Source organism: Pteropus alecto, unplaced genomic scaffold, assembly GCF_000325575.1.
Source record: "Pteropus alecto unplaced genomic scaffold, ASM32557v1 scaffold161, whole genome shotgun sequence".
In the NCBI taxonomy this organism is placed as follows: domain Eukaryota; kingdom Metazoa; phylum Chordata; class Mammalia; order Chiroptera; family Pteropodidae; genus Pteropus; species Pteropus alecto.
Genome location: NW_006432943.1, coordinates 3,445,201 through 3,467,457, shown reverse-complemented (window position 1 = coordinate 3,467,457; position 22,257 = coordinate 3,445,201). Strand labels below are relative to the sequence as shown.

At 32.9% G+C, this 22,257-nt stretch overlaps 1 protein-coding gene and 2 pseudogenes across 17 annotated transcripts in view; 2 read left to right on the top strand and 1 right to left on the bottom strand.

Annotated features, from left to right (window-relative positions):
* The window catches only part of SEC31A (SEC31 homolog A, COPII coat complex component), a 61,436-nt gene extending 40,453 nt beyond the window's left edge, over positions 1-20,983 (bottom strand). For 7 of the 17 annotated variants that reach the window (XM_015586076.2, XM_015586077.2, XM_015586079.2 and 4 more), the window contains exons 1-8: positions 20,841-20,982; positions 11,359-11,441; positions 10,525-10,648; positions 9,037-9,235; positions 7,520-7,615; positions 6,622-6,762; positions 5,272-5,414; positions 1,824-1,923 (exon numbers count right to left, since the gene is read on the bottom strand). In XM_015586076.2, coding sequence (XP_015441562.1) covers positions 1,824-1,923; positions 5,272-5,414; positions 6,622-6,762; positions 7,520-7,615; positions 9,037-9,235; positions 10,525-10,648; positions 11,359-11,437 — 882 coding nt within the window. In that variant the 5' untranslated portion in view covers positions 11,438-11,441; positions 20,841-20,982. Of the gene's footprint in view, positions 1-1,823; positions 1,924-5,271; positions 5,415-6,621; positions 6,763-7,519; positions 7,616-9,036; positions 9,236-10,524; positions 10,649-11,358; positions 11,442-20,788 lie in introns of all 17 variants that reach the window. The other 10 variants (XM_006907594.3, XM_006907596.3, XM_006907600.3 and 7 more) reach the window with 5 other exon arrangements.
* On the top strand, positions 13,601-13,719 carry LOC112476393 (annotated as a pseudogene).
* LOC112476348 lies at positions 16,573-16,688 on the top strand (annotated as a pseudogene).
* Positions 20,984-22,257: the final 1,274 nt, after the last annotated feature.

The window sequence follows — 22,257 nt, the reverse complement described above, 5'->3', positions numbered from 1 at the left end:
AACTTAAACTCTAAAAGATCAGTTGTGTTCTATCCAACTGTTTTTCCTTGCCAAGAACCAAATACCTATATTTTGACTATTTGAAGACCAAACTTAAAAAATTATCTTGAGAAGAATTCACTGAGAAATTTGGATTTTAGTCAAGAGATTAAACAGGTATACATACATCATTCTTATTACTGCAGAATCGAAACATAATTCGGCAAAGAAATTTTCTTTAGAAGGAAAATATGAAAAGACTGTAAGAATAGCTGATATAAAAACTTGACAGTGTAATAATTATTGCTAACTCAAAGTTAGAGTGATGGTAATTGATGTTCACAGGAGCACAGGTTTTGTGGCTTTAAGAAATTAGTCAAATTATATTGGGGGAAATTACTTCATAAATTATATAAATGTTTAACCACTATGCTATACACCTGAAACTAATGTAAAATAATACTGAATGTCAACTGTAATTGGAAAAAAAAAATTTTAGTGGTTAAAAATAAATAAAATATAATAGATTGTGGTAATGCTTGGATATATCTGTGAATATACTAAAAACCATTGAATTGTACACTTTAGATGGCTGTTTTTTTAGCTTTACTTTTGCTTCACGTGACATTTACAATCATGGTTTACTTTATTGGAAAAACAGAATTAAGCAAAGAGGTATTTCGCCTGCTTGTTTCTGATGTTTACACATTGGGTAAGATTCAAAGCTTCATATTTGAATCACTTGTGTATTCTTAATTTGGACTTGAATAAAAGTCTACTAAATTTTTTTAGTTGCACTAAAAAAAATCCAAGCATACAAAACTAATCATATGCAAAAATTCATTATATTAAATTACATAACTGAGAATATTAGAACCGTAATTACCATGAATTTTGAACTCACCTGCGAAGGCACAGTGTAAAATGCAAGACTTATTATTTGGTCTACAAATCATGTGAGGCAAAACTTATTAATTTTTTCTCTTGTCTACTATAACTTTAATGTTACTAAATTCTTACAGACATCACTGTATCTGAAGACTTGAAATCACAAATCGAATAACAAAAGTGTTTTTATTTTAATATTATAGATTAAAACCTATTGAAGACATTTTATTTTTACGAACATTCCATCATGGTAACTAGCAAAACACTTTCATTAATCTAAAAATTTAGAAAAGGTAAATATTTAAATGCTATAATTAAAATCTGTGGTCTCTTGTCCAATACTAAAAGAGAGGAAAATCATTAACTATTAAAAATAATAAAAATAGTTAAAAGAAATTTTTAGTCCACAACCCAAAGCAAATAAAATTACATTTATATAACATTTATATTTAATAAAGTTAAATTTCCTACATCCAAATTTCTATGAGTAGAACATGAAAACATATTATAAAGCATTACATTCTTGCTAGATAGTTCAGAAGAGACATTAAAAACCTATATGTACTGATTTCCAAAAGTCAAAGAGGAATTTCAAGAATAGTAAAACAGGAAAAAGACCCAAACTTTGAACACTCCTACTCTGAAGGCACTGATTTCCAAAATCTACATGTTAAATAAATCAAACTAAGTATTTCTGAATCTAGGTAAACACCTTATGGGGTGATTACTAGTTTCAAATATAGTATTTCAGTGACTGCTTTTCCCAGATGAAACAGCTGAGCTTAGATATTTCTGATAAAAGTATCTGCTAGATTAACACTTTACACATACCTCCATCTAGGACATCTAAGGATGTACTTAACTGTAAAAATGCACTAAAGAACCCATATGGAAAATTTCTTATTCAGTTAAAATATTATGATAGCTATAGTTTGAAGACCATTTCCTCCCCATACCTCTCCTGTGTTTGGGTTGGAGCAGAGAATCTTAGCATCTTTTCCACAGCTGAGCAACAATTCAGGATCTGCCATGCTCCAAGCAATTGCTAAAATTCCCCTTATAAAAAACACAAAGAGATGGAGAAATTTTTAATCTTGAAAACACCAAATCTCCAAATTATTTCTGTCTAAACTTTAGGGGCTGCTAATAGAAGTATAATTTCATGTAATCTTTCCGGAAGCAAGTGAGTAATGTGTATGCTCTTTGATCATTACAAAGATATTCTGTATAATGTGCAGTGTATGATAGCAAAAACTAAAAACAAATGCCCAACGACATGAACTATGTAATAATAAATTACAGGTCATCTTTAGATGAGAAAATGTGTAGTTAAAAATTATGTTATAGACAAACAAAAACAAATAAGCTCATAGACACAGACAACAGTATGCTGGTTACCAGAGGGGAAGGAGAGTGGGGAGGATGAAGAGGGTTAAGGGGGCCAAATATATGGTGACGAGACTTTGGGTGGTGAGCATACAATGCAATATACAGATGATGTATTATAGAATTATATAGTTGAAACACATTAACCAATGTCACATGAATAAACAATTTAATTTAAAAAATATTTTGTAGACATCTATGTCTTAGTGTTATATGGTGCTCACAATTCATAAAAAATGGTCAACTGTGTGTATTAATTTGCATAAAAATATATAATTAAACATTTGCATAAGTGGGGCTATGTATATATAAAGATATGCACAATAAAATGTTTTACCTATGACTTTGTAAATTAAACAAATGTCTGCCACTATGCTGTATATCTGAAACTAAAATAATATTGAAAATTAACCTGGATTGAAAATTAAAAAAAAATGTTTATCTCTGGATGAGTAGGAAATTTAACTATTCATATTTTCTACTTTTTGTTTACATTTTCTAGCTTGTTATGAGACCTAACATATGAAATATTTTTAATTAAAAGAAAAAATTTTAAATTTGTCTCATAAAGAAGTATTATAGATCTAAATATGAAAAATCTGATTTTTACAGTTCTTTTTGTGTTTTAATAACTTTTGATTTTTTTTTATCTAAGTATTACAAAAGCAACATTTTTGGTAAATGTTCTGAAAATTCACATTAGAATAAAGAAAATAAAAATCCCCTGTATCCCACCATCCAGAAAAAAATATTAACAGTTTGTCTTTTCTACATCATGCCTTTTTTGTTTAGAGATAGAAAGTTAATACTCCACGTACCATGAAGAAAAATACTAGAAACTAGAATTTAAATACCAGATACTAGAAATACTACTAGAAAATACTGGATACTAGAAAAAGCTAGATACTAGAAAAATATTAAAAATTAGAATTATGTTTGCATATTTCTTAAAAACATACAAATCACTATACCTCAATTCTCCTGAAAATGTTACAGTAGTTCTAAGATAGTTTTTTTAAATTTCCAAAATAAAGATAAGCTTCATTATCAGTGTATATTTAATGGTGTTTTTCTTTCCCCAAAAAGCTGTTTTTGATATTTCTTAACATCTAAATCATCTCAGAATCAGGAAATTATGGTATAGGAAAATGACCCAAATTGCTTAAGAATGACTTTCATTTCCAACAGTTTATTTTTAAAAAGTTAAAATATTATAAGGCAGTTTGACTGATGTATATACCCTTTTACCCCTCACTTAGATTCATCAATTTGACCACATTTACTTTACTGTCTCTGTCTCCGTCTCTCTCTCTACATATACACTGACTGACCATTTGAGAATTTATTGCTGATATCATAACACATCACTCATGTACTCAGCTCCAGGGAAAAGAATATTCTCTTATATTACCATAATAATATACTGAATATACTTACTATTTATAAGCAATACTTTAAGATATACAGTCCATATTTAAATTTCCTCAATTGCATCAATAATGTATTTTTTATAATTGCCTTTCCCCTTTAGAATCCAATCATGCATGTCAAGAATTCCAAGGCATGTCAAGAATGCCTTCTTAAAAATCTATCATATTTAATATCACATTTTAAAGAACATTTCGATTCTGAGTATTAAAAAACAAATCACAGAATTGCAGAACTGGAAGGGACTTTTTTTTTTTTTTGGAAGGGACCTTAAGGGTCATATAATCCAACTCTTGCATTTATTAGAGGGAGAAAAATTGAGGATAGAAAAGTTGATCTGCTCCTGGCACCCTGTATGGTTTTGTCTTGCCAAATTATGATCATTCTTAAAATTGGCAGTAGAATATAGTGTTAAGAACACGACTCTGAGACCAGAATGTGTGGACTGGAAGTCAGCACCTGACTAGTTATGTGACCCAGGCCAAGTTTAACCTTGCTGAGCTTCAATTTCCAATCTGTAAAAGGAGATAATAGTATCTACACCACAGGTTATAAGGATTAATCAAGCTAACATTTAAAGTGCTTGCACACTTTACATGTTATATAAGTGTTAGTTATCTTCTCACTACAATGTAAGCTCCTTCAGGGCATGGATTTTTGTCTATTACATTACTGAATCCCAGTACAGTACTTGATGGAGTAATGTTCAATAAGTATGTGTTAAATGAATAAATAAAACCTTATCTAACATGAGAAAAATATTAAAACTTCTCAGAATCACCCCTTCTTTACCAGAAAGCTGACTGAAGCACATCATCTGAATAGGATTACATTTTGACCAGACTCTCTTCTCCTTTATAAGAAGCTCAAAGAGAGGTCACAACCTTAAGACTTCTTAGTGTGTAAATCCACTACACAGGGGAAAAGGGGATCTAAACTTTTAGTTTATATATCCCTAATTAGGAAAAAAGAAAAAAAGCCCAACATTACTTGTCTCTTGTTTAAAAACATTGAAAGAATGTATATAAACTCTCTAGGTATTTGAATATCAATGACAGGAAATTTGCTAAATTACTAATTAAATTTAATGCTACTAAAACTAACATGAGAAAACTCATATCATTTGAGAGCATCCTCACATTTATTAAAATTGAAAGCAGAATGAACCACCTAATTTCTCAAAAATGTTTGCTTTTAAATTGAAATAAAAACTTAGAAATAAAACAAACTTTTCAACTGCTGCTTGACATTGAATGTCATGAAAGACCAAGTATGATGACCCTAATAAAAAGCAAATTGTATAATGTCAAGATTTGTCCCAAACTGTTGTGATATACTGAAATTTGATCTATTATTACTTGAAATAAGTAGTGAAAAATCTGCTACACATTTTCATGTTGTTATGATATGATCTGGCTAGAGAAAATCAGATGACTAGTACTTTAAATAAAAACTAACCATTTATATTTATACAAGATAGAGACAAAGTAGATTCCCTAACTGAATAAAAATCATCTGATAATTCAAGTAGTAAGTAAATATGTTTTAAAAAATAAACAAATCAAGTTCCTTGGAAGAGCAACATGATACCTGGCATGGTTTTCCAGGACATGAAGTGGAGAGGAGGCAAAGCGAAGATCCCACATCTGGATCACTGGTAACCTATCATCCTCAGATGCAAGGACCATCTGAGTAGCAACATCAGGATGCCACGCCAACCCAGAGCAATGCATCTGCAGATAGTTAAGGCTCACATTTTATCAATCATATTACCTTACAAAAAGCCAAAATGACCGTAAGGAATATGCCTTTGTTGAAACAAACAGTAGAACACATCAGCACAGGCTTAGTTTATTTAAAAACCAACCTTCTAAAACTATTAAATTTTATTAAACAGTATTAAACAGTAGTCTTAAAAGTGAAAAATTTAAATGTTTTCAATTCATCCAGCTATCTGATGTATAAAATCATTCTGAGCCAAAATAATTCTATGCCAAAAATATGTTTTCCTGTCAAAATAGTAACTAGGAGGAGAGTTTTATGTAAGTTTAAAATTTAACTTTCGGAAAAATAAAAATAAAGAAAGATTTTAATAACAAAGAAAATCCATACCTTCTATTTTTATCAGAAAAATCAAGAGAGACTGTCTAAAGCAACAACTACCAATTAAATTTTCACCGGGGGATAAATTAACATTGAGAATTATTTAGAAGTATTCTAGAAGATGACTAAAATGCTTACTGTATGCTTTATTCCACTGAAATTTGTTTTAAAACTCCCGAGTCATTGAAAAATAATACCCTGAAGAAAAGTTTCTAAATAGCTTTTTGTTGTTACTGTTATTTTAAAATTATACATGTACTCTGATTTATGCAAACTTGTTTTTGAAAATGTAAAACCATACCAAGTACTTAAAAACTAACAAAAATAAGACCTTAACTGTGTCTAAATTATCTTATAGCAAATGATGAAACAATATTAAGAAATTTGTAAGGTCAAAACTTAATGTGCACTGGGCAAGTGAGAGAAGAATATTAGCTCACTTTACAGTATTTGATTGGAAGAGTTGAAGCCAAGAGTTTAGAAACTACACGTTCACAGCCATAAAATTACTAGCAGGAAAAATCTGTATATTCTAGAAAAAGCCAAAGATGAATTAAAAAATTGTTGTAATGCTTTGAAACAACGAGCAAAGCAAAACAACCAGTGCATCATGGAATAAGCCCCTTGATTAACCAATCTCTCATCATTAATAATAGTCAATATAGTTTATTGGGAATTTTATTATTTTCCTCAAGGAAAACTCCTCTCATTCCAACATGATTAGTCCAAGATAGGATTTGACTTTTTAGAAATCTGATTTGTTGCCAAGTCTGACAAACAATATAAGAATACCTATAGCAGAAATACGTGTTCATCACAAATCAATCATATACTTACCCTGTTACTATGATCGCTGACTTTAATGATAGGTTCATTTTTTCTAAGATCCCATACAGTGGCCCGGCCACTGGGACTGGCTGATGCTAAAATATGCTGAACTTGTCTGTTCCACGCAATGCAGCTGATATCTTCTGGGGGCTATAAGGAATAAACTATTAAAATCTATTTCTTAATTATAATCAAGTTTAACTACAAAATCTTTCTTTTTTAAAAATGGATTACTTAAAAATTTGATCTATTCATTAAAACTTAGGAATGCTTTACATTCCTAAGTTTTCAACATATCTAAGAAAACCTATCTGTTTTATTCACTACTGTACGTCTAGTACATCAGTCTCTGGCAGATGGCAGGCACTGAAAAAATATTTGTTGTTGAAGGACTTCAACTGATACTTTGAAAAAACATTTATTAAGACTACTACACTGAAGGAAAATCAATGACATCTAAACATTGATTTTATCTTTTTCACCCAGCCCCGCTCAATCCTCCTCCCATCTGTCAACCATCAGTTTGTTCTCTGTATCTAAGAGTCTGTTTTTGTTTTTATTTTGTTTTTTTTGATTCCACACATAAGTGAGATCATATGGTATTTGTCTCCCTCTGGCTGAAAAAGGGTGAAGGATTAAGAAGTATAAATTGGTAGTTACAAAACAGTCATGGGGATGTAAGTATAGCATAGGGAATATAGTCAATAATATTGTAATAGCTATGTATAGTACCAGGTGGGTACTATAGGTCTAGTAGACTTATTGAGAGGATTGCTTCATAAATTATGAAAAAAAAAAATACAAATAAACATTGATTTTTAAAAAGTCTATTTTGTGTGAAAAACTGAAATAATTTAAGTGTAGAACCGATTTTGTTCTTTTGATTATACCAAAATTAATGTAATACCTGTGTTTTGGCTCCTGGTGTCATTGGAGCTGTAAAATTGTTTAGATCCCAAATGTAGATTTCAGATTCATTAGCACCAGAGGCTACCAGATTAGTCTGCAATAAGAAATAATTAATAACTAAACAGCATTTACAAAAGACCTGTCAGTTTTAGGACATACAATTTTTCTATTTAATTAAAAAAGCAAAATGTAGGAATTCCTACATAATATATATAACAATCTAAAATTTATATGTGTTTTTAGAGAAACGTATTATAAAATTCTATTTAACTTAAAAAGATAATATGTGTACTGACATTTTAATACAAGACATTAAAAAATAATTACATGGATAAATTCTTAAAACAATCATGCAACCATTCGGAGATTATCATTTGTGGTTTTGCATCTCTGGAAAGAGATCTGATTGTAAGAGACAGAAACAAGTCAGCAATTATTGTTTTCAGACAAATAAATGAATCCTAAAATAATAGCATCTATCTCAGGATACTGCAAAGCCAGCTTCTAGAGCCAGATCAAGATAGGGCTAGTAAAATCTCTTGTCTTAAATCCTTATGTAATTCTACCTCATTTACACTCAACCTTGTTTCAGGTAGCAATATTTATAGGTTATCTCTGTTGCATACTTTTACAGTCAAAAAGACCCTAAAATGAGCTTTGTGTATCAACCTTCATCCTTTATTGTTCACTCTCATAAATTCCTCTCTGATCAACATACAACTACAAAAACAGAGGAATTATATGGTAATAGCCACTTATAATCTACAAGACACTAACCAAAAAATCAGTAGCTGTTTAATTCAATTAACAAAGGAACTAGTTTTCTACAGAAGAGATATCAAAAACTGTAGAAATTAGGAAGTTTGGGTTTTATATTTTTATATTCTAAGTATCTATTTGTAATACAAGAAAAATAACTAAACTTTAAGATAATATTTATTTTTTGGTTGTTATACTCTAGTATCCTATTAATTGAAGATATTTATTAACCTACACATTTATATAATTAACATTTAGTAATATTTATGATGGCAACAGTAGAAAGACTCCTTAAATGCCTATTAATTAAATTTGGACTATATTTGTGTATATTTCTAATTATTTGATAGAGCAGTAATCTCTTTGTCACAAAACCACAAAATTTCTCAATTAGTAAAACAGTGGATTAACCCAGGCACCACAGCACCAACCTAATGCTGAACAAGCACAAATTTTTAAAAGGCAAGGTTTCCAATCTTTGGGGTTCCTACCATTTAAAAAATGTCCAGTCAGATGCGGTGATATATCCAGACTTCTCTAAATTAAACCCATCAGCCAGATCATGGAGTTAGTATTACCTATCCTGAACCCAACTGTGAATCCTTCATTCCTCAAACAAATATATTCACTCATCAACCTACAAAGGCACATATTTTTAGCTTTTGGTTCCAAGACTTAGGCATAGTAGATTCATATACTTATTTCACATAAGCAGCACATGTCTCAAGAATTATGAATAAATGTCAAAAGTCTAACCTGGAAAATGTTCACATCCAAGGCTCTCACTGGGCCGGTATGTTTGTCATTCTGGGCAATCACTACTTCCTTGTCTCCAGCTATAATTTTAGAAGGATCATAAAGAATAATATTTCCATTTTCACCACCTGCAATCAGAACTCCAGAGATATTTCCCTTGGAATCCACCTTATGAGGACCCCAAATCAACTTGTGGTACCTGTAAGAGAAAATAGGTAAAATAACTCATTTTTGAAATCAAATAAATGTAGAAAAGAATTTGAAATTAAAACATTGCTTCTCTTCTATTCCTGACAACTGCAAGATTTGGTGAAATGGCATTTTAGTTTTTATTTATACTCGTATGTGCATATTTGATTTTGTAATCTTAAAGAATAAAAAAACTCTTTTGTAAAGGTAATATAGTGTGATTACACATGTCAAAAGATATGGGCTTTTAAATGGTTTTACCATTCAGAAACTGTGAGACCCTGGGAAAGTTACTTAATCTTCCTAAGCTGCTTTTGGTTCATCTGAAAAAGAGTTCCTTAACCATTTCCTTAACTCTATTTCATTACAGAAGTACTCACCAACAAGTGGTCTGTTAGTAAAGGGAGTGATCTGTCATTTTTTAAGAAAAAATAGTGTATTCTGACAGTAGAAAAGTGACATCAAAATTATGTCTATTATGACAAGTACCCCTAACTAGTGGAGAATAAAAGATTATGATTTGGCATGGAGATGAAATATGAAAGTGGCATGGAGGTATATGATGACAGACAATGAGATGGTGGTGAGTAGAAAAACTGCTAGACAAAAAGTATCTGGGATTCACATCACATGGAAGAGCTCTGAAGAATATGAGTGGTCCCTTAAGACTCCACGATTTGAGCTGTATTATGTTAGCTAAGGTACAATCTCTTCACCAAAATCTGCCAAGCTACTGAGGCAAAAAAGCAATGTTACTACTCAAATGAAAGTGTACTTTCTCTGCATTACAAGGAGTAAACAGCGATTGAAAAGTTGATCCAAATATCTACTGTATCAGGAATCATGTTAGTAAAATTCTCTGTGAAATGTACTTTCATATCTAGGTTAAGTACAAGAAAAAAATTAAAACAACCTACCATTTTGAGATAATCACTATTAATGTCTAAATGGTCATATCCAACTAACTACTTTTTTCTAGTCATGCCTCTCTTTTTGTAAACAGGTAAGATAAAGGAGTTAAAAGAAAGTAACTCTACTATATGTATCATAAGGAAAAGAATACTAGAAACTAGATCCTTTCCTTCCTGTCTTACACATAACAGTCGACAATAAAAAAAAAAAAAATCAGTTGACATAGACTCTTTTTCCATAGAAATTCACTCATATTTTTTCACAAAATATTTCATATCATTGATGGTATTCTTTGCACTTTCTAATGGCATATTTTTAGACAAAGTAGGCATCGATCACAACATATAATTAAATATCATTATGTAAATTTAAGGTTGAATCTCATACCTGTGAGAAGAAGAGAAAGTGGCACAAGATTTCATATCCAAGGATGGATCAGAAAGGTCTAATTCAAATATCTCAAGGGAAGCATTAGTACTAAATGTTGCATCCAACTGCTGAGCAGATGTTCCTACAGAAAATACATTTATGGTAACTATGCATGCAAAAATAAAAGACTCAGAGAAAACCATACAAAATAGAAATTAAATGCATGTTTTTCAATTATCTCACTCATGAGTGCTGTATTAGTGGCTGAAATCTCAGCACATATGCCACTGAAATGTTTAAATTATTATAGCAATGAGATCCTAACACAGGGCTCAGAGATGATATTTGTTAAGAGCAGGTAGTGCAGTCAATTTTTTAAGCCTGTAGATATTTTTGAAACTTTCTGCAAAAACAGTGCCATGATTTACTATATCTATGCATAGTCACTAATGATATAACTCCAACTTTATATATATAAATTTATATATATATATATATAAAAATGCTAGCATAACAATTGTTCATTTACTCAAATTGATATTTATTAACTATTTTCATATGTTATCGTGCTTAATACTGGAGGAATAAAGATAAAACAAAAAAGATAAAACAAAATTCTTATGAAGTGGTGAAGATATTATATCATGATTAATGCTATGATGCACAGGTGCTATGAGAACACAGAGGAAGGTCACTGAACTCAGATGGTAGGAAGAAGGGAAGTATCCTGCCAGGGAAGAGATGCTTTCTAGAGATGAAGCTTTAACTGAATCTTAAAGAAACAGGTATGAATAAGTCAGATGTGGAAAAGAAGAAATTTGGTGACTGTACTATTTTCTCTGCTGAACTTACCTGTAGCTAGGTAAATGGGATGATTCTGGGCAGGGCTCCATGCCTGCATGGCCGTAAGATCTACTTCCTTTAACTTCATCCTGCTAAAGAGAATATTTTACATAGACATATATTGAACATGTATATGTAACAGAGAAATATAATGGACAAACCACTACCTCATTAGTAATGCCTGAATATCAATAAATCAAATTAGGTATCGTGTTGAGAATGTTCAATATTAGAAGAGAAATGTGTTAAATTATTTCGAGACAAATAAATATAAGACTATTCTAATTGTTCACAGATTATAGTCCTTCATCTGAAAAATCAGTCTGGAAAAAACTTGCTTCACTATATGCTTCTCAGAAGTAGAAATGTATCAGGAGTAAGAGAAGGCACATAAAAAAGTGCATCTTCCTGGAGCAGGATCACTCAATGATAAGTTTTTAAAATTAATTTTACATTAAAAATAGACTTTACTACAGAATAATATAGTAAGCATACAGATTTTAAAGATAAAGCAGAAATTTTTTAAAAACTGGTTACTACAATCCTCTATACTAGTTTACATATTCTCTCTGTTAAAGTTACTTTGGTAGAAAAACTCAGGAAGTATTGTGCTATAGGTTAAAAAAAAAAATGTTATTTTACATAAACGCATTCACATGGCATAGTATTCCACTGTAAAATGTACCATAATCTATAATTTAATTACTTAGTCCACTATAGATGACATCTGAGTTGTTTCTAATCTTTGCAAACCATGCTGAAATAAATGGCTATATGTACGTATCGTTTCATTCATGGGCAGGAATAGCTATGAATTTCCAGAAGTAAAACTGCTGGGTTAAAAGATAAATGCAACTTTACTTTTGAGGGATACTGCCATGTTTCCCTCCATGGCAATGTACCTGTTCACATTTCCAAGAGTAATTAATTAATAATTCATGAGCAGCTGCTGCCCTACGGCCTTATCAGAGACTTTTTTTTGGTAACACTTTTAGATTTTTACCAACATGATTGATAAGTGAAAAAATGTTGGCTCTGTTAGCTAATTTGCATTTCTCATACTATAAATAACATTGATCATCTTTTTCAAATGGTTATGGGTCATCCATATGTCCTTCTCTGTCACCTTTTCTGTCTATTCTTGTATCACTTGTCTATTTTTCTATTAGGTTACCAAACTATTTCTTGATTTTGCTTATATATTTTTACCTTTCACCAGATTTTTATTTTGATTGTGATTCTCTAACAAAAGGGATTTTTATTTTATTTTTTTAAGATTTTTATTAGAATAGTTTTAGGTTCACAAAAAATTGAGTGAAAAGTATATAAAGTTCCCACATACCTCCCTCCCACTCCCTCAACCGCAACCTCTCCTACCATCAAAATCCTGCACCACAGTGGTACATTTGTTATAATCAATGAAATCAACACTGACACATTATCACCCAAAGTCCATAGTTCACATTGGGGTTCACTCTTTGTGTTGTACATTCAGTGGGTTTTGACAAATGTATAATGACATGTATCCACCATCACAGCATCATTCACAAGTTACCCTGCCCTAGAAATTCTCTGTGCTCCACCTAGTTATCCCTTTCTTCCTCTCTCTCTCCTCCCTCCCTCCGAGGAACCACTACTTTTTCACTGTCTCCATAGTTTTGCCTTTTCCAAAATGTCAGTTATAATCATACAATATATAACTTTTTCAGATTGGCTTTTTTCACTTATCAATAGGCATTTAAGGTTCCTCCATGTCTTTTTGTGACTTCATAGTTCATTTCTTTTTAGCACTGAAAAATATTCCATTGTATGAATGTACCATTTTTATAGTCAAATTTATCACTTTTAAAAAAATGGATTCTAAATTTTGATTAGAAAGGCTTTCTGCATGCCAAGATGAAGAAGAAATTCACCCTTTTTCTTCTAGTGAATTCATTTATGGCTTATTCTTTAAATTTTGACTCATGTGGAGTATATACTAGTATACAATGAATGTTCAAAGTTTATTCTTTTCTTATTACTCCAAAGCCATTTATTAAAGTCTTTTCCTACTAATTTCAGATATCTTATTAATGTACTAAATTTCTGTATTTAGGTTTATTTCTAGATTTAATATTAAGGTTTATATTCCTGTTGGTATTAAGATATAAATTAGGATTTCTATTCCTATATATACTTAGGTTTATTTCTGGATTTCCATTTGTTATTTATTTACATGCTAGACACTACACTGTTCTAAATACTGAGGCTTGTCTACAGCCATGCCACCCTGAATGTACCCAATCCTGTCTGATCTTGGAAGTTAAGCAGGATCAGGCCTGGTTAGTACTTGGATGGGAGACTACCTAGGAATACCAGGTGCTGCAGGTGTTAAAAAAAAAAAAAAAAAAGTAAATACATACATACATACATACATACTGAGGCTTTATGTGCGTATAATTTCAATAACCCCTATCCACTGCTTTCCACTCACCCTGTTTTCCTTGTTATTACTGTTTATTTTGCTACATAAATTAGAATAGTTTTTTGGTCAATTCCAGAAAAAAATAATTTTTATTGAATCTGTATCAAATAATTAATTTATGGAGAATTCAACATTAATGCTGAGACTTCCTATTGAGACCATAGCATCTTTTAAGTCTTTTTTTAAATCTTTCAGTTTTTTTTTTGACATATTGGGTTTGCTTATTCCTAAGTATTTCATCTTTCAGTTTGCTTGTAAATGTGACTTTTTTTCTCTATGATATTGCCCATCTTCTTCTCATTGTTGTATGAAGGCTAATGATTTAATATTAATTTTGTATCCTGCTATCTTATCGAATTCTCTTTTTGGAGTAATTTTTCAGTAGATTCTGTTGGGTCTTCCATATATTCACCCATATCACATGCTAACAGTGACAGTTACCTTCTTGTTTCAAACTTGTTATTTCTCTAAATTTCTTTCTCTTGTCTGAGTTGGCTAGTATTTGTAGTACCATGTCAAACAGTAGTGATAACAGTGAGATGTCTTGCCTTGTTCCTTTCTTTGGTGGGAAAGACTAGTCTATCACCATTAAGCATGACTGGGATTTGAGATACACATATGTATATACAGATATGTATACATAATGTAAGGAAATAGCCATTGACTACTGTTTTATTGAATGCTATTTATAAAAATTCAGTGTTGAATTTTGCCAAATGCTTTTCATTAGATAACTGGAGATGCTCATACGATTTTTCACCTTTGGCCTATCAATAAAACAAATTATACTAATAGATTTCCTAATAGTGAACCATCTTCTCATACTCTGAATTAACTTCTCCTGATCATGATGTATTATCCTAATGTGCTGCTAGATCCCATTTGTTTAAAAAGAGTTTTGCTTTTATAGTCATAAGTGAGATTTATTCCTTTGTGTTTTCTTCTTTTGTGCAATCTTTGTCAGGTTTTGATATCAATGTTTTACTTGCTTCACAAAAAAATGTGGGAGTTTTCTTTCTTTTTCTATGTTCTGGTACTTTTGGGGGGAGTTTATTCTTTGGTAATTTTCTCCATTTCTTCCATGGAAACTAATCTACTTCAAAGGTCATTTTTGGTAAGTTAGAATTCCCTAGTGTTTTCATTACTATGGTCGTCTATACAGTCTACAATTTTCGTTTGTATTTTCCACTGATCCAAGAATTGTTTGAATTTAATATTCAAGTAGAGAAGCCTTTATTTTTGGTACACTGTGATTTTTCTATACTATTTTTCCTTTATGAGAGTTATTGAAGTTTTCTTTGGAGCATATATAGGTGCTTCTGTGAATGGTCCATGAGACCTAATAAAAGGGGTGCTCTGTTTTCAGGGTCAAGTTCAATATATATTCATCGAATCTATCCTATTACTTATTTTAGGTCTTCCATATCCCTATTTTTTCCCCCCATTTGATCTGTCTTGGACCAAGAATTAAAACGCTTTTACCACTAATGTATTTATGCCTATTTCTCTTGGTATCTCCTGAAACTTGCTTTATGAAAGTTACTTCGTTATTTAATACATATTTATTTAGTAGAAAGATATTCATAATGTTAAATGTTCACTTTCAAATACACATTTTCGCTTTATGAAGTATTTTTCTTAGTCTTAAATAATGCCTTTGGGCCTGAATTCCACTTTGTCTCATGTTAAGACCAACATCCTAGTTTTCTGTTTATTTGCCTTTATGTATATACTTGTGCCGTTTCAACTTTTGAACCACTGTTTTCACTGGCTGCCTTGAATACAGCAAAAAAAGAAAAAAGGAAAAAATATCAGACTTTGCTGGGTGATTCAATTTGAAAATCTTTTCAAAATAGGCTAATAAAGCCATTTAAAATGTATTGATATGACAGATATGGTTGCTCCTAGTTCTATCTTACTTTGCTATGTTTGGTTTTATACTTAAAAATACTTTCACTGTTATTTTCTTTTTGTGTATTTATAATTTTTCAGATAATTAGGATAATTTGTATTTTTGTTCTGTTTCTGGTTCTATCTTATAATCATAATTTTAAATAATTTTGTTTAATACTATTTACCCTCTATTTCTTTATACAATAACTATGAGCACTAAAGAAATTAGCTTGTGTAATCATACTGACCCTCTTGCACTACACAGTTACAGTCAATAGTATTATCTTTCTGTGTTTACCTTTGTACTGTTAAGTATGCTTATACTTCTACTAACTAATTTGTCAGCTTTAAATGATGTCCTTTGACTTCCAGCCATTACAGATGAGGCAGTCCCCAAATTTATTCTACCTCCAATTTTATACTTCCCAGTTCTCTTAATTTTTAAAAGTTTTATAACCAATTCCTACATTGTCAGATATTTAACATGTACATTTTATTCTTCCTTCCTAATTCCCACTTTTGTTTCGTTTAGCTATAAATACACTCAACGCTCTGCAACAGTACTTCTGCCAGTTCTCTTACTCAGCTCTAAATGAAGTTCATCCTCTACTAGTCGTCTTAAGAGGACCTTAGACTAACAATATGCCCTGAGTCGCAGGTTCAAACTGTTACACTTAAATATTTTATAGATGATAAAATTAAGGCATAGAAAGATTAAATAATTTAAACATGCCAGCAAGAGGCAGAGTCAAGATTTGAACTCAGAAGTTTAGCTCAAGGACATCGTTCTATAATGCAGCGGTTAGCATGTCTGCTTTATACGCAGAAGGTCCTGGGTTCACGCCTCAGTGGAGCCACAGTTCATGATCTATGGCCATGCCACCCTTAACAAGCCTGATGTCTGATCTCGGAAGCTAAGCAGGGTCGGTCCTGGTTAGTACTTGGATGGGAGACCACCTAGGAAGACCAGGTGCTGTAGGCATAAATTAAAAAAAAAGTTTAGCTCGAATCCAAGCTCCTACTTACTTCGACAAGTTCAGATATTCATTTTAATCATCGAAGAAATATTAACATTTAGAAGAAATAATGGTAAAAACTATGATGCATAATGAAATTATGAGAAAAAATGTATTTTATAAACTGTGCTAGGTTAAGTAAAAGTAGATTACATTGAATCACTCATGATTAAAAGCGGGGCCTCTAAATTCAATCTTCAATTTGAATATTGGCTCTTCTACTTATGATACCTTGGACACATTATTTAACCTCTCTGAGTCCCAGTTTCTACATTTGTAAAATGGAGATAAGAATGACTACCTCATGGGATGCTGAGAGATTTAAATGAGATAATGTATTTTATAGAGGGCAAAACACAATGCTTAACACATAGGTTATTAAGTGTTTTAACATGCTAACTACTTTTAAAAATTATTACTATCATGAGCTTAATCAAGAAAACTACACGTCTAATTTCCTAAGATTCTGAAGAAAAAACTCCCAATTTTCTAAGTGAAAAAGCCCATTTTCTTTATATGAAATGCCTTCTTCCTCTCAGCCAACTGTCAAATCCAAGTTGTAGCTCCTTCATGAAAACTGCCCTAAGGATCCAATCCATGCTGATCTAAATAAACTCTTAACTGTTTATATTTGTCTATACCACACTTTAAGCATTTTATAATAAAATGTTTTATTGTATCTTAACAAAACTTTATAACATTCTATCAGTACATATTGTTTACATATTTTCCCACTCCCTTTTTACCAATAGTTTTATATATTATCTTGCCTCACTAGCTAGACAGTCTTTTTTCAAAACAAGTAATACAAGTTTTACCCTTTTGGGACTCAAAATTACTTAGCACAGGGTGAGGTACACAAAAGTTTTGTTTGTTTGACTTTGAATATTTACCTTTAGAGGAATTCAAATAGACTGATGTGTTAGAAAAGCCAATTTCAGGTAAAACATTAAAGTTTTAAATTCTTTACTGTTTTGAGAGATCTTTTCTTATTTAAAAAATAGGGGGCTATGGCCATGCTACCCTGAACAAGCTGATACCGTCTGATCTCGGAAGGTAAGCAGGGTCAGGCCTGGTTAGTACTTGGATGTGAGACCGCCTAGAAAGACCAGATGCTGTAGGCGTAAAAAATAAAAAATAAAAAAAAATAAGGGATTGTAAGCTGACAATGTCCTTTCAATCTGTGAGGTCAACCAAGGGTTGCCTCGCCTAAAAACAAAAAATATATATATACACACATACACACACACACTCTCTCTCTCACATATATAAATAGGGGAAAGTATTGTTAGGGAGGAAAAGAGATTTTATAAAATGCCTTTAGAATAATTTCTAAAAGTGAAAACAAAAGAGCTATATATTTTCTTTTAAAAAACCCAACTGAATCACAGTAACTCTAAGAGCAAAGGTACATCGACAGCTACCTAATTCATGAACACTTGGTTAATGTGTAACATTTAATGAAAGAGAAAGATATGAACTTGCAAAAACATAAAATGGTTAAGTGGGAATTCAAAGGATTTATAAAAGTCTATTTTTTGTCTTAGTACTCAATGTTCCATCAGAAGCAGTTCTGCATATTAACCTGTACTGAACCCAAGGCTTCAATACCATCTGTAAACACAAAACAAATTAAAAAAGAAAAAAAAAAAAACCCTACACAACAATGGCCTGGAACTATATTGTATGATCTAAATCTAAACAAGACTACCATAATCTACCTATTGTAATCATTCTCAAAACTACTAAGAATGCTATGGAAATACTGTTTCATCAGGATGTATATATCTTTCCTTCTCTTATAAATGATCATTCATTAGCTGTAACTAATATTCTTGAAAATACAAACAAGTCTTAGATTAAACTATGCGTTCTTCCCAAGTAAAATTGCTTTAAAAGCTTCATGTAATTTTCTTTCAATATTATATGTAATTAGAATTCACAGTATGCAGACTTTTTCATTCAATTAATTCAAGACTATTTTACACGGAACATAATCATTCTGAAAATATAAAAAGGTGTGAAGACAGTGGCTTGTTCCATATGCCATCTACAGGATAATATCTATAACACAGCAGTTAAGAGTATGGAATTTAGAGCCAACACCCTCAGTTTAAATCCCAGCCCCACCATATCCTATAACTTGAGGCATGTAACTTTACCTATGTGTATTTTGGCTACTCACTTGGTAAAATATGTATAATAAAAGTATGGATACCATAGGGTTGTTGAAAAAAATTAAATGTGGTATTACACATAGTGCTAAGAATAGTACCTGGCAGGTAGTAAATAAATACCCATAAATGAGTTGTTACAAAAGTAACAATTTAAAATGTTTATCCCAGCAAATCTTTAATACATCTACTGAAGAGAATTTATGTTCCAGCCTAGAACTCATTTTTTCATCCAACTTTCTCTCCATAACTGCATGCAGTTAAGTGGAAACTTTTTCTTTCTGCTCATTTTCTAAATGATAATTTTGTGAAACAATTCTAAAACCCAACAGTACTATTTTCTAAAAAAAAAAAAAAAAAAAAATCACCTTACAATGCTATACATAGAGCCATATCTCAGAAAGTAAAACGTGAAGGAGGTAACAGAATTGGAAATTTTGACTCCCAAACTAAGAATACAATCCCTAGCTATTATTGCCTTTAGCAAAAATTCATCTTGTGAGAGCAATATATCTCATTATCAATGGGCACATCTGCTCTACAGGACTTATTTAGTGTTATCAATGCTCTATGCTCATCTCACTCAACCATAACCAAATCGAAGAGCCACTGTGCTCTGGTTACGGAACTAAATGGTGTCATACTTATCTGGAGTCTAATAAATAAAACTTTTTGAGCTGAAATTAACCTAAGAATGACGTTTCTAAAAACAATGCAAAAATCAATTTTATAATATCACCTTACAAGAGTTTTTAACTTAGGACTGGCAAACCTCATGAAATTATACAGAAAATCCTATATGCGTGTGCATTTTTTTAGGAAGATGATTCAGTGCTTTTCAGGTCCTCAAAAGGGAGTGGAATTCCAAAAGGTTAAGAATCACTGCTCTTTACAGTTTACGGATTTCTTTGTATTCTTATGTTGTTTTAGAGAAGACTCTATATAAAATTAAGCAGTATAGTTCTCAATCCATTCCAAATCTCAAATAAATGTTTAGAGTTTACAAACCTTTCCCAGAGCTGTAATTATGAGACAATGAGAAACAAGGAGCACAGAAGAACCACTAATAAAAGATGGGTAAATTTTAGCCACCTCTAGAACATCGGTCTATACAGAAAACGTAGGATAGTAGGATACAAGGATGAAGTTCTAATTATCAATTAGTTACAGTTGCCAACAAAGACAATCAAATTTCAGTTTTCTAAACTTAGAAAAGGCAGTTTAGGAAGAAAAATTTTATCACAGACCATCAATGCAACTTCAGAGAGACCTATGTAAAATAAGTTCCTTGAGCAGACATAAAAGTTTACAATGCCCACAAGCCCAGAAAATATTTGATTTATTTTACACCTGCTCCGTAATTTACCATCGTGTAATTTATTAGCAAAAACACACAACAATTAATGAGACTTCTTTCTAGGTATAGGCTGCAACTGGCGATCACTGCCTTTAAAATAATCTAATTCTGGTTAAATGACAGTAGCCTTTAGTTAAAATCTAGGAACCTTTCAACCTGGCAATAGTTAAAATACAAGCAAAAACTCCTAACCAAACTAAAGTCAACCAAAGTAATCCTGAGGTTTGTTTCCTTCCCTCGCCCTTGGAGACCGCACCTCTTTGTGCACAAGGAAGGCTGTGAAGGTCTCCTAACCCCAGACCCCGGTTACCGGCCCAAGCAGGACACCCTGTCGCAAGCCTCAGGGGAACTCCTGTTCAGCCGTGGAAACGACGGCGGATTTGAACCGGCGCGATACCCAAAGCAGCCGTGACGCCAGGCGTTGTCCCGCCGGGCCCGAAACCAAGACAGGGGCGCGCCGCCACCGGAGACCCGGCCGCAGGCCGGTGGAGACGAGCGGAGACCGAGGCCGGGAGAACTTTGGCCCGTACTCTACCTCAAGGCCTAAGGGCTGGCGAAGAGGATAGGAAGGAACAGAGTGGACACACCTGGCGAGGACCCCAGGCTACCGGTTCCTGCGTTAGCTCGGCGCCCGTCAGACTCTTCCAGCATTCGCCGCCGCCCCTCCTCCCGGCCCAGGGCCACCTCCACGTTCCGCTTCAACGTGGCAGCCGCAGCCCCGCCCAGCCGGCCAGCGAGCTTCCGGGAGCGATGCTTGGCTCCACCCACTTCAGACAGCGACCCTCACGGCACTTCCGGAAGCGATGCTTGGCTCCACCCACTCCAGGCAGCGACGCTCATGGCACTTCCGGGAGCGGTGGCTGGGAGAACCGGGCAGGGCAGGGCTGGTGAGGGAGTGGGTCCGCTTCTCCGTTTGGGAGGCTAGGGGGCCCCTTCTGAGAGGCGGTTCGCAGGAACGACACAAAGCAGTAGTCCTGAGACGTCAACAGCCCCCGCGACTGTCAACACCGGAGAAATCACGTGAAAACGGGGCTGCGAGGGCCTTATTGTAGTAATGGTAATTTGTGACTGGGTCCTTAAAATTACTTACTTGGTTTTACAGTATTGCGTTTTGGAACTTCTTTAAAATTAACCCATCTGGTCACACCCAAAGGCTGTTGTAGACACACTTGATTTGTTTGTTCCTCCAAAGAGGCATTGTGTGTAAAGTATTCCAGTTAGTGTTCTTTGGTACTATTTGAGATCTATTAGCATTTGCCCTCAGTTAGTGAAACTTTATCAGTTTTCTCTAGAGCTTGGTATCTAAGTAGGTTGCTTGGATGTTGTTTTTAGGTTAGGAGGCAATTGTTTTCCAGTGAAGAAAGTAAAGCCTGAGAAAAATCACTAAAGTACCAGAACCTGTATTCACCCTAGTTCTCCCAATTTGTAGACCAGTTCTCTTCCTACTACACAGGAGTCAAAACTAGCTCCTTCCTAATGCCTTTTCTAAGTGCCTTCATTGGAAGTAATGTTTCTTTCTTGTACACAAAAAGTAAAATATGGCTGTCGACCTAAGAAATGTCCGAACCTGTAGAGAATTTTTATAAGTTTGCTTGAGCCAAACTGATGACCTATGTCGGGGAGCAAGATCTCAAATGCCCCACAGAATAACAGTTGTGCAGCTTCCATTATGCATTTGAAAGGAAGACAAAAAGCAAGGTGGGGATTGGATTACAGGATAGTTAACAAGATTATGTGCTTTCTTGAAGGTGGTTAAGATTTATTTCAAAGGTATGTTAACCTAGATGCATAAGAACAAGGGATAAGACTTGCTTATGGGAAAGATACTTTACTAACAAAGTCATATGCCTGGGTCAGGACCACCCACCACGACCTACCCAGTTAGGAACTTAGATCTGAACACTCTGTGAGGTTACTTTCCATAGCACCCCTTTTGTGTGTGTGGCACACATTCCTATTTAAGTGCTAGAGAGTAGGCACATTTTTGTACTCTCACTGCACTCT